This window comes from Phocoena phocoena, chromosome 5 (genome assembly GCF_963924675.1).
Source record: "Phocoena phocoena chromosome 5, mPhoPho1.1, whole genome shotgun sequence".
Classification (NCBI taxonomy): domain Eukaryota; kingdom Metazoa; phylum Chordata; class Mammalia; order Artiodactyla; family Phocoenidae; genus Phocoena; species Phocoena phocoena.
In genome coordinates this window covers 103,971,367-103,983,821 of record NC_089223.1, presented here as the reverse complement: position 1 = coordinate 103,983,821, position 12,455 = coordinate 103,971,367, and the positions used below count along the sequence as shown (strand labels likewise).

Here is a 12,455-nt window from a genome sequence, read left to right as displayed (position 1 = left end):
TCTCCATATAAGAAATTCTTCTAAAAGGAGAGATTTGAAAGAGAAATAACCTATAATGCACTACCCTGCTGGAACAGTTTCTGTTGAAAAGTTATAACAATATTAAAAGAGGTTTTTTTTTTTAATCCTTAGATCATAATTTTGGCATGAACTTATTTTTCTTTCTACTCTGATCACAACTAGCTAAGAACCACATTAAATAAGTTATCTTTGTTTATTTTTGTCTCGAGCTTACCACAGCAACATTTTTTAAATTCTCAAGTGTTAATTTTTTATTCAATATAGTTTTAGAGTGATTTAGGTTGAGTGTCTACTGTGCCTGATATTACCTAAGTCTCCTTGAATACATTGTGTTATGTAATGTCATTTTAACCTCATAATCATACTCTACGCCATGTTTATTCCCATTTAGCAAAGTTAAGAAAACTATTCCTTTTAAAAATTGTGTACATGCTTAAGTTTTCATTTGTAAACAATTATTCACCCATCCATCTGTCCAAATATTCAACAACTATTTGCAGTCACTATTCAACAATGATGTTGACTAATATAGATACTTTGTTAGGTGCTACAGAACACAGAGAAGAATAAATCATGTCTCCAATGAGCTAAAATCATTATGAGCATAATGCTGTTGCAGCACTGAGGAGGTAAAAACTAACTCTGCACAGAGAGAGGGAAAGAATCTACAGTGATCAGTCTGTAATCTGAGTGGAAATTAAAGGATGGTTAGAAGTTTTCCAGTCATACAACTTTAGAATAACATATGAAGCAAAAGAAAAATCACTTCAGCAAGGAAACTAGCATGTGAAATACATGAAATTATTATCTGAGCTGGATAATGTCCATTTTTCAATTCATATCTACTCACTATCTATTCCACTCTTTTTTCTGCCCCTGCCCACCAGGCTGACTACTTCTGTAGACTGACTGTATCAATAGGGTCCCTCACGCTTGGGTCTCTTCTTGGCTTTTTCTAATGGGAGACCTCTGGAGGGGATGGGAAGGAGAGTGCCTTTGGGATATATCTACCACTCTTGCCTTTCAGGATTGCTGCAAATTGGCTAAGTCTCCAGCTGTATACATATCTCTTACCACGTGCTCCTTCCTTGGGCTTCATCTCCTCACTTCAGATTATAGGATCCTGAATTTACAGACTAAAGCAATGTCTACTGTAGCCAGAAGCAAACTGGAGAACAGTAAAATCTATATTATTTCAGGTAAATATTACTTAATATAATCAAATAAACATCTGAAGACTGCACTCTCTCTTTATACCAAAAATTTTAAATGTATATAAGCATGTAAAGATCCAGAAACAGAGCTTAATAAAAAATGCTACCAAAAGGAAAAATTATACCATATACCAAGAACAATTACAAAATGGAAAGGCTTACTTACTGAGAGCAGTAAAGTTATGTCAAAAAATTCTGTTTTGCAAAAGACATCATCTTTTTCATGAAAAAGACCCCTTCAATTATGTCAGGAAAAGAAGTACATGGTAAAGGACATTGGTCCTGTATTAGAGTGAAAAGGAAAACTAATAAAAGATGGCATTATAATGTAAGTTTCTGATAGATATTTCTGAGAATTTCTTCCTCTATGAAAGACAACAAAAAGTGACTTTAAAACTTGTTTAGGTGTTATGCTAATTGGAAGAGTAAAGAATCCAATCTTAGCTATTCTTTGTGAAACAGTCAGAGTAAGGAGACTCTAACGTATTTGAGAATCTATTTGGTGGGGAAAAATGGTAATGAGAAGCTCAGACAAACACCTAGGAAAATCTAGTGTGATCATATCAAAGATATACATTTCTTTAAAGGAAGAATAAAGCACTGACACTCATTTGAGAGAGATTGTATCCTGGGTTTGATAATTTCTTCTCAAGGTCCAGAGGGTATTTATTTGACCCTAAGGATCCATTTTCTTCATGCTTACTGTTGAGAAAATTATTATTCCAGGAGAGAGTCACAGAATAGGAAACGTTGATGGCACAGTGAATTCCTAATCACCAATTTCAAATTGGTCTTCAGCAGTGCCTGGAAGTTCTACCTACCTCTTTGGTCAACTGGCTCTCCCTTTCTACAATATTTCAACATTTCTTTATTTTCCTCAATCATTAATGTAATTCAATCTCCAGTGGTAATACTCTATTCCAAGCAGCAATCATCTCTCACCCAAACCAAAACAATAATGAGGTAACTTATCTTCTTCCTTCCATTCTTTCCCTCCTTCAATCCATTCTCCAGACTAAAATCTGATTACTCTCCCCTCCTGATTGAATCACCTCAATTAATTTCCAGAGGACAAAATTTTATAACCTGAACTACAACTTCGTTTCAAATCACTTTCCCCCTTCACTTTCAGCATTTCCATTACATTAGCCCTTAGTTCCTCAAGTGCACAATGCACCCACCCTTACCCATCAAATTGGTTTCCTAGGGCTACTGTAACAAACCAGCACAAACTGAGTAACAACAGAAATTTATGTCTCACATTTCTAGAAGCTAGAAGTCTGAAATCAAGGTGTTGGCAAGGGCCATGAAACCTATGAGGAAATTCTGCCTTGCCCCTTCCTAACTTCTCGTGGATTGCTGGCAGTCTTTGACATCCCGTGGCTTGTAGATACATCACTCAATCCTCCATCTTCATGTGGCAATCTCTGTGTGGTTCTCTGTTTCCAAAGTTCTCCTTTACACCTTATATTGAATTAGGGCCCAACATAATGACCTCATTTTAACTTGATTACCTATATAAAACTCTATTTCCACATAAGGTCACCTTCTGTGATATTGGGTGTTAGGACTTCAATGTACCTTTTTTAGGGGGACACAATTCAACCCATAAAAACCCACCATTAACACAGGAGTTTTTCACATGTTGTTTGTTCCCCCAGAAATCTTTGCAACGCTCACCCTTCTGCTACCTTGCCTAGTCACCCTTTCAAGTTTCAACCCAGAATGCTTTTCTTAGGGAAGACTGATTCACAATCTAAATGTTTTCCCCAGTAAATGCACTCACACAGCCATAAACATTGCCTTTGTAACACTTATTATATTTGTAACTTTATGTTTATTGGTGAGATTATTTGATTAGTATCTATCTACTTCACTAGACTGTGAGTTCTGTGAAGGTCATTTTTTCTCATTGTTGTATTACTACAGTATCTGGGATACTACAGTAGACATCCAAGAAATGTTGGCTGAATGAATGAATAATAGATCAGACCAGAAATGACAAAAATGTCAGCTTGAAGTTTCAAAATGTCTACTTTCACTAAAGTGTTAGTTAGTGAGAACATAAATTGACTGTTTCCATACAATCCAACTAAAACAATATTCTACCTGTCAGGAAATAATTTCTCTAACATTAAACTAATTGACAAAAAAAATCAATAAGAAATTTGTAGTTTATTTTGAATTGTCCATGCTGTAGTAGCTGTACAAGACTCTAAACCTGCTCACATCACTCAACTTCTCATTACAGTCTCAAAAAATCAGCTGTCTAAATATTCAAATAGCATTCATAAATTTCCAGGCAAGCAAAAAAGCAAAGATTATGATAAGATTGAGAAATAGTCAGTTCAATACAACAAAATTTATTGATAAGTACTGTGTCTGACTCTGGAAACACCATAAAGCAACAGTTCAATGTAATGAGAGAAATGCTATGGTGATTTATAGTCCATAGCAATGGGAACAGAAATGACCAATCACAATTATTGCCTTTATATATTTGACTTTCGTCTTTAATATTGCACATAAATGCTTTTGAATTTAGAGACAAGATGCGACTTCTGATTCTCTTCAAGTCATCACCTTATATATTTTTCTTTCTCTCCCACAATTCCTTAAACGAGTGGTTATATTCAAAGCCATAATCTGTACCTACGTAGACTTTGAGGATTGGCAGAACTGGTTTAGAATTCCAATTCCTACCATTTGGGACATTTTTAAATACTTTACTTAATCTTTAAGCCTCAGTTTTCTTTTCTGTAAAATAGAGATAATATTAGTTGATTTATTGAATTTTTCTGGATACTAAATGTATATATATTGTGTGCAATAAGTTGTCCAGTCATGCTTAGCAATCAATATACGTTGCTATTATTATCTTTACCAACATAAGCATGAGAGGTGAATTTTAAACAGTTTTCAGTTTCAAACATGTATATTTTATTTTTTTTGTATGATTCACTTTATTTCCCTAAACCAAGGTACCATTTTATGATTACTTTTTTCATATCTAACATTCACTTTTGCCTAATAGCTGTCATACATAATAAATTAAGAGTACTTTCTTTAAGTAAATTACAACTAAAGTTAACGTTATGAATAGTAGGTAGATAAGTTCCAATATATCTACTGAAGATCTAATTCTGCCTAATAGTTACAAAAGCAAAGAGCAGTAAACAAGTTAATGAATTACCCTTATTTTGAAATAGTTACATTCATAAGATTAAATGTTTTTGGTTTAAGTAATACTCATCCTTTGATAAAAATATTACCTTTGAAAATTTTCATACATAAAAATATATTTGAGAAACACAAAATGGCCAATAGTAAAAATAATACAATTAAATAAGAATGTGTTTTATTGATAGAAATGCCAAAATATAATTCATTTGGTGTATGTTATTTTCTACTCTGAGTATTAGCCATAATTTGGCAATTAGCCATTTTATCCAATTTAAATCTGGAATTTAATTCTCCCAGACATATTCTTACTATTTTACCAAGTGCATAAAGCTTGACTTCTGTTACCATATTCAAACAGTTTCTAATTTCTCAAAAAGTTGCACTTTAGGGCTTCCCTGGTGGCGCAGTGGTTGAGAGTCCGCCTGCCGATGCAGGGGACACGGGTTCGTGCCCTGGTCCGGGAGGATCCCACCGCAGCTGGGCCCGCGAGCCATGGCCATTGAGCCTGCGCGTCCGGAGCCTGTGCTCCGCAACGGGAGAGGCCCCAACAGTGAGAGGCTCGCGTACCACAAAAAAAAAAAAATTGCACTCTAAAAATCATATGTAAATATTTTAGAGCCTTAAATATATTTTCCTATAAAAATTATGTCATATATAGTTACATAGATAAATACTATGGAGATTTATATGATACAGTATGAATTCAATTTTAGAGGTAATAGGAAAGTATAGTCTCAGTCAAACTTGATTTATTCATCCTTATCTAAACCTGAACTTGTCTCTGGATGCTTTTAAATGGCTATGTTGACAATATCCTTATGAGGGATTCCTCATTTTGTCAATCATGTAGACATTATCCATATTAGTTGTCTTGAATTTTCTTTTTAAAAAGTTAAACATACATAAGAAAAATGAAGGTCTTGGGGTACAGAATTCATATTTTTAAGCACTTAATACACATCTTTCCAATTCCATCCAGCAGACATATGAGTTCTGATAATGTGTTAGGCACAGCAGCAAATAATCAATACCTTTCACTTACATTATTTCTATTGATCGTTACTTCACCACTAAGAGAGGGGGGTTCTTATTTCTATTTTAAAAATAATGGAGTTCAAAAAGTTAAATAAGTGACAGGATAGGGTTTGAACCTTGATCTGCCTGATTCCTAAGACTATGCCATAATTATTCTATGCTGCCTTTATACAAGCAAAATCTTTTTCAGTTTGTTTACCAGAAGAGAGATAACCCTGGCCCTGGAAACTCCTCTGAAACTCATTTTAAACTCCATTAACAAGATAGCCAACAAAATGGTTTTGCTTGTTTTTATATAGGTATATGGCCATTATTGATCCCTTGAAGCCCAGACTGTCTGCCACTGCAACCAAGATTGTCATTGGAGGCATTTGGATTCTAGCATTTCTACTTGCCTTCCCTCAGTGTCTTTACTCCAAAACCAAAGTCATGCCGGGCCGTACGCTTTGCTATGTGCAATGGCCAGAAGGTCCCAAACAACGTTTCACGTAAGTTAACGCTCTATTACAATTTTCAACTAAATGAACTACAGGTTGGGAGCAACTATTACATAGATAAGCCATAGATATTTCCCTCAAGGGCTCACACATTACTTGGGAAAGAGACACGTAAAAATACTATACTACAATATGATATAGTCAATTTGTTTGTATAAGTTACAAAGGTTTCTAACTGGAAAAATGTGAAGACCTCTATGTGGGGTAGCTCTGGAGAGTTTCTGGAGGAACTGATAAGATCACTGGAAATGAAAGTGCAAAGGAAAGCCAGGTTGTTATCCACTGAGAAACGAGCCAGAAGGGAGGAACTGAAACCCAAAGGTGAAGATTGCTCTTTTAAGAAAACTGGCTGAAGGGAAAGGAAGTCTTAGTAGGTTCTTGGTTGTGTTCCTTTGTTTTAGCATTAAAGAAACTTAAGCACTAGGTTAGAAAGGAAATAGGAATGCTATATGATAGAATTTGATATTTCATAATTTGAACCCACCTTAAGAAAAGCAAATGAAAAAAACATAATTGTTCAATTGTTTGCATTTTGGGTTTTATGCTGACCATTTAAATTTTGTTTCAAAAAATTCTTATTTAGTGAACTATTTTTTCCTTTAAAAATAACAAATGATGCAAATACAGTGATCATCTTTTAAAGCAGCCATTTTATCAAACTCTGCTCTACTCAGCGTGCAGACTTTTAAAGAAAAACATTAAGAAGTACTTATTAAAGGAAAAGCAGGCAGCAGTTATGAAACTGAGGACTGCATCTATCCATTATATACTATTAAGAATTCTTAGGTTGTATGATAACAAAATTAATTTAATCAAAATAATAAAATTAAATTATTTGTTGACTTAATTCCCCATTGATTTAGTTAATACTTAATAAGCTATCAGGGTACAGAAATTAAGAAGATTTAAGATTCCCTTTACCAAAAAAAAAAATCAAAAAAATACTGGGATTGAGAAGACTAGCATGCCAAGCTCTTTAATTACTTTAAAGCCTTCATAAGATAGTAGAAGCCACCCAAAAGTTTATACAAATTCTAATTTGGCTATTATGTTATTGGTTGCCCTTCTAGTCCTCCCTAATTGCATCCTGATAATTTTTATTGAAAGCTATGAAATCCCAAAATTTAGTTATAACTTATAGTATAATAATCTTGATGTGACTAACACACCTGTATATTATTTACCAAATTTAATGATGCAATCAAATGTACCATGACTTTGGAAAAATGCCAGTGTGACTCAGAGCATCTAGTCACATTTTCTTCATTTGGTTGAAGAATGATTTATTTCAAATATGACTGATGTTGTAGGATATATGTAATAGTTTTACATAGGAGAAAATATGTCAATTCATCAGTTTAATATGTCCCATCTCTTTTCCTCCGATTATACATTTAATTAGGTTAGCTCAATGACTACCAAGCAGAGAAAAGGCATTCATCCTGAGCTTCCATGCAAGGGAGAACGTGTGTAGTTTAAATGAGCACTACAGTTCAGCTATAGTTTTCATACATGAAGTAAAGATTGACAAAGATCAACTGGTAGCATCTGGATGATTGTAAGTGACAATAGCATAGTATTGTGATGGGTTTGTGAAATGAGGACTTAGAGAAAATGTGGGAATAATCTTTGGCATGTTCAATTATGACTTAAAATGGAATGAATTCAAAGTCTTACTATTTCATTTCAATACGCTCTTCAGCATATATTTTTCTTATTTCTTACAGTTACCATATTATTGTTATTATAATGGTTTACTGTTTCCCATTGCTCATCATGGGTATCACATACACCATTGTTGGAATCACTCTCTGGGGAGGAGAGATCCCAGGGGACACCTGTGACAAGTATCATGAGCAGCTAAAGGCTAAAAGGAAGGTACTGTTTCATATAATTTATCCAGCATTTGTGTGAAGAGAAGGGAAAAAACCTAGTTATGGCATTTTAATATAATATGATTTGATGCTTGACTCCTACTTTTTTCCTGTTTTTTTAATCAATTTTTAAATTTACTTTCCTTTTATCTTCTATAAGCCACTGGCCATGTACAATATCAGTCTGGGATATTGTTACTTCCTTACAGAAAGACTTTTTATTACCTTTTGCAGAGCATTCTTAATTACACCACGTGAAACTTCTGAAATTTCAGTGTAGGAGTCCCAGTGGATTGTATTTCTGCAGCTCTAGCTATCTTTGTCCTTTATTGAACAGAATGCCTCTGATGTACTATATAGTCTTTCAGAAGTTTCATTTATCCCACATGCCGCAGAGCAACTAAGCCTGTGTGCCACAACTACTGAGTCTGTGCTCTAGAGCCGGCGAGCCACAGCTACTGAGCCCGTGTGCCACAGCTACTGAAGCCCATGCGCCTTGAGCCTGTGCTCCACAACAAGAGAAGCCACCGCAATGAGAAGCCTGCACACCGCAATAAAGAGTAGCCCCCACTCACCGCAACTATAGAAAGCCTGCACATGGCAATGAAGACTCAACACAGCCAAAAATAAATAAATAAATAAATAAATAAATAAATAAATGTGTTTAAAAAAATGTATATTATCATCCAGGTATAAAACCAACATTTTAGTAGTAGATTTTCTAGGGAAATTAAAGTAAAATACCATGAACTTATCTTTTTAAGTATCTGTCATGTATAACACAATATTTCCCCAACAAAGAAAAATAAATATTGTAAGCACTTTTATATAGAAGTTCCTAATTTTTTACCAAGTATTTTTCATTATGATATTTTGAGAAAAGTTTGTATTTTGGCTGATAAATCAAAGAACACCATTAGAACACACCTGCTTGTCATACTTCTGAAATTATATAAATAGTTTAATTAATCAGGATATAATGAAAATTTATCCAACTGGGTATTTCAAAACCCCATTTTCTTAAAGGAAAATAACTAAAATCAAAACAAAGTCAAAAAACACCTAAAATTTATAACAGATATGAATAATATTATCATGAAATACTTCTAATTGAAGCAGTGAAGTGTAAAGAAAACTGTTCGTTCCCTCTCTCTAACTTCTGCCCCACCGGGGATACAACTTGCAATCGGGTGTACCGCCTACCTCTAAGCTTTGCATTGATCGCAAATGTCACTTGCTTTGATTAAATCTTCTTTCTAAGTGGCAGTGGATAGGAATTATTTTGAAAAGCCTAGGAAAGTTTCTGTGTATTCCTTTCTAGTTTGCTACAGTACTTGAGAAGTGGAAGTGTTTATTCCTTTCGAAAAATATAAGAAAAGATAGCACTTTAGGAGGAAATATCTGCAGCCCTTTAGTGCGTGGCAATCACTTGAAAAGATTCCTCTATGGATTACCCATTAATATTTCTCATGCTGCAATTACAGGTGCAGGGAAGATTGCAACCAAGTTTACATAATGTGGATTTCTCAAAGGAAAATTAAGTTTAGCATATGAAATCAATAACAAGTGCTACACCATCAACATAGAGAAATTTGTTGCATTTCTATACACTAATAGCAAACTTTCAGAAAGAGAAATTAAGAAAACAATAACACTTACAATTGCATCAAAAAGAATAAAATATCTAGGAATAAACTTAACCAAGGAGGTGAAACACCCATACACTGAAAACAATGAGACAGTGATGAAAGAAATTGAAGAAGACACAAATAAATGGAAAGATGTTTTGTGTTCATGGATTGGAAGAATTAATATTGTTAAGATGCTCATAGTACCTAAAGCAATCTATAGATTCAATGCAATTCCTATCAAAATTCTAATAGCATTTTTCACAGAAATAGAACAAATAATTATAAAATTTGTATGGAACCACATACAAACACTGAATAGCCAAACCAATCTTGAGAAAGAAAAACCAAGCTGAAGGCAGCATGCTTCCTGATTTCAAACTGTATTACAGAGCTATAGTAATTAAAACAGTATGGTATTGGCATAAAAACAAACGCATTTATCAATGGAACAGAATAGAACCCAGAAAAAAACCCACACATATATGTTCAAGAAATTTACAGCAAAGGAGCCAAGAATATACAATGGGGAAAGGACAGTCTCTTCAATAAATGGTGTTGAGAAAACTGGACAGCAACATATAAAAGAATGAACCTGGACCACTATCTTACAATTTTCAATACTTCAGAACATGCTCTTGTGAGAATAGTATCAATTATTGTCAATTTTATAAAATCACTCTTTATATGGATAGATTAGATTAAATCAAACTCTTCTAGTGGTTTCATAATATGTTTGTTGTATAAAATTTAAATGTAGCTGAAGTTTATTTATGTAAGTTGTGGAATGAGACTCCAGTATTATTTTCTAGATGTTTTCCTGTTATATCTACCTCCATTTATTGAGTAACCCATCTTTTTCAACACTAACTTAAAATGATACAATTATCATATTCTAAGTTCTCCAATGTGTCTGAGGCTCAGTCTCCTTTCTACTCTGCTTTATCTGGCAGTTCATGCATTATCACCATACTGGTTAAATTAATGAAGCTTTATATGTACTTTAATATCTGATAGGGCAACTCTTCACCTCTATTTACTCTTTTTTTCCCAGAATTTTCTCAGTGATTCTTGTTTATTTTTACATATAAAAATTCATAAAATCCTTTTGTTTAGTTAAAAATGATTTTTTGTTTATGGAATTAGATTATATTTAAACTTTGAGAGAATTGGAAAATAAATATTCAGAGAAATATAGAATGGGTTGATGAATGGATAAACAAATGGCATTCTTTTATGTCACTCTTAGACAATTTAATGTAATGAATGGGAACAGAGACTCTTATTCAGTGTGCCAAGTTCAAATGCTGACTCTGGCACATACCTTGGGGAATATAGCCTATCTGAGCCTCAGAGAGGTTACAATCCCTATAAGCTGAAATGAAAATAATAATAATGCATATACTATGTGGCTGTATAGGGATTAAATGAGGCAATACTTGTTAGGTACTTCAAAAAGTGCCTGGCACATAGAACTGTTCTCAGTAAATGGTACCCGTTACTTTAGGCACTTTACTGTAAATATATATGCCAGTACTGTGAAGATAAGAAAGCATCATGTGGTAGAAAAGTAAAGAGGTATAAAACTGGCCATTTATCTTTTTAAACATAATATTGACCTACATTTTACAGTGAGTCACAGTTTCTAAATAACTCTCACATGAATATTATTTAATTCTCACAGTATCTATGTGATTTTTTCTTGTTTTACATAAAAATGAAATTGAATCTCAAACTCACAAAATTAATATGTAGCAGAACTTGGACTTGAATCCTGGACAAAAGTTTTTAGAGTTGAGTTCTTTTAGAAAACTTGCTCAAAGGACCAGGTTTCAGAAGGATACTTTACGTCTGAGTATTTATATTATATAAGTTGTATTCTCATACATAGACTGTACTAATCTTCACAATATCCCCAGGAGGTAAGCCTAGTGGAAACTATTTTCTTCCATTTTTAACAAATCAGGAAACTCAAGCTCTTTTACCTTGCTTAAGTAGTTCTTAATGTAGACTTAAATAGTCTTAACTAGACTGTTGGAATAATTGAAATTTCACTTATCTCAACAATATATCATTTAATATCCATTTACAATTCTTCAGTTTATAATTAAACCTCATTTAAAAATAAGTTCAAGTACTGTTAGAGTATACAAAAAAATAGAGGAGGAAAGAATAAGGTACTTTAAAATTAGGTTAGGTTAAATTAAAATGATGGTTGGTAATGTCCCTAAGAAATGTGGGGCATTTTATCACAGGTAAATTCCCAAATCTGTTGTAGACTACTGAAGAGAAGTGCTGTACTCACTATTGTCTCCTCAGTGCGTAGCATAATGATTTCTGGATGGTGAATTAATAAATAATTGAAAGAATAAAGTTTTGTGAATCAGCTGCGTTCTCATTTTATACATAAGAAAATGCAGTCATGTGATGTGACTTGCTAAAGGTCAAAAATGTTTAAACGGAGAACTAGTTCTGGAAATTAGGCTTCCTGAGTTCCAACCTGATACTCTGCCCCTAGACTCAGCACAGAGAGGAAAGATTTTAGTCTGAATCTTCAGGACAAAGTTCATATCTTCAGGATTAAATTATATCCTCAGGACCAAAAATGAGGTCTACTTATCTATTGCTGAATAAATGAAACTGTTCTTGAAAGTTTTCCATATTTTGTTAAATAATATTTCTTAGCCCTGCCACTAGTAAAATAATATAGGACTCTCCCCGTTATAGATTATTGATATAGTATTCCAGTAAACAAAAATTTCATGTTAGTAAAAAGAATTTACACCATGCATATACTTTTGTTTTTACAAGGGTTTTCTATATCAGTTTGCTAGACGTCAACACATGTATTTTGTGATCAATAAATGGGTGTTAATTATTGGTGATAATGATTATATTAATAAAAAAAAATTTATTGGAGTATAGCTGCTTTACAATGTTGTGTTAGTTTCTGCTGTACAGCAAAGTGAATCAGTTATATATACACATATATCCACTCTTTTT

The 12,455-nt window shown here is 33.4% G+C and overlaps 1 protein-coding gene across 1 annotated transcript in view; it reads left to right on the top strand.

Moving 5' to 3' along the window:
- The window catches only part of TACR3 (tachykinin receptor 3), a 60,959-nt gene that overhangs the window by 18,922 nt on the left and 29,582 nt on the right, over window positions 1–12,455 (top strand). The window contains exons 2-3 of the mRNA XM_065877607.1: window positions 5,753–5,941; window positions 7,678–7,828. Coding sequence (XP_065733679.1) covers window positions 5,753–5,941; window positions 7,678–7,828 — 340 coding nt within the window. The remainder of the gene's footprint in view (window positions 1–5,752; window positions 5,942–7,677; window positions 7,829–12,455) is intronic.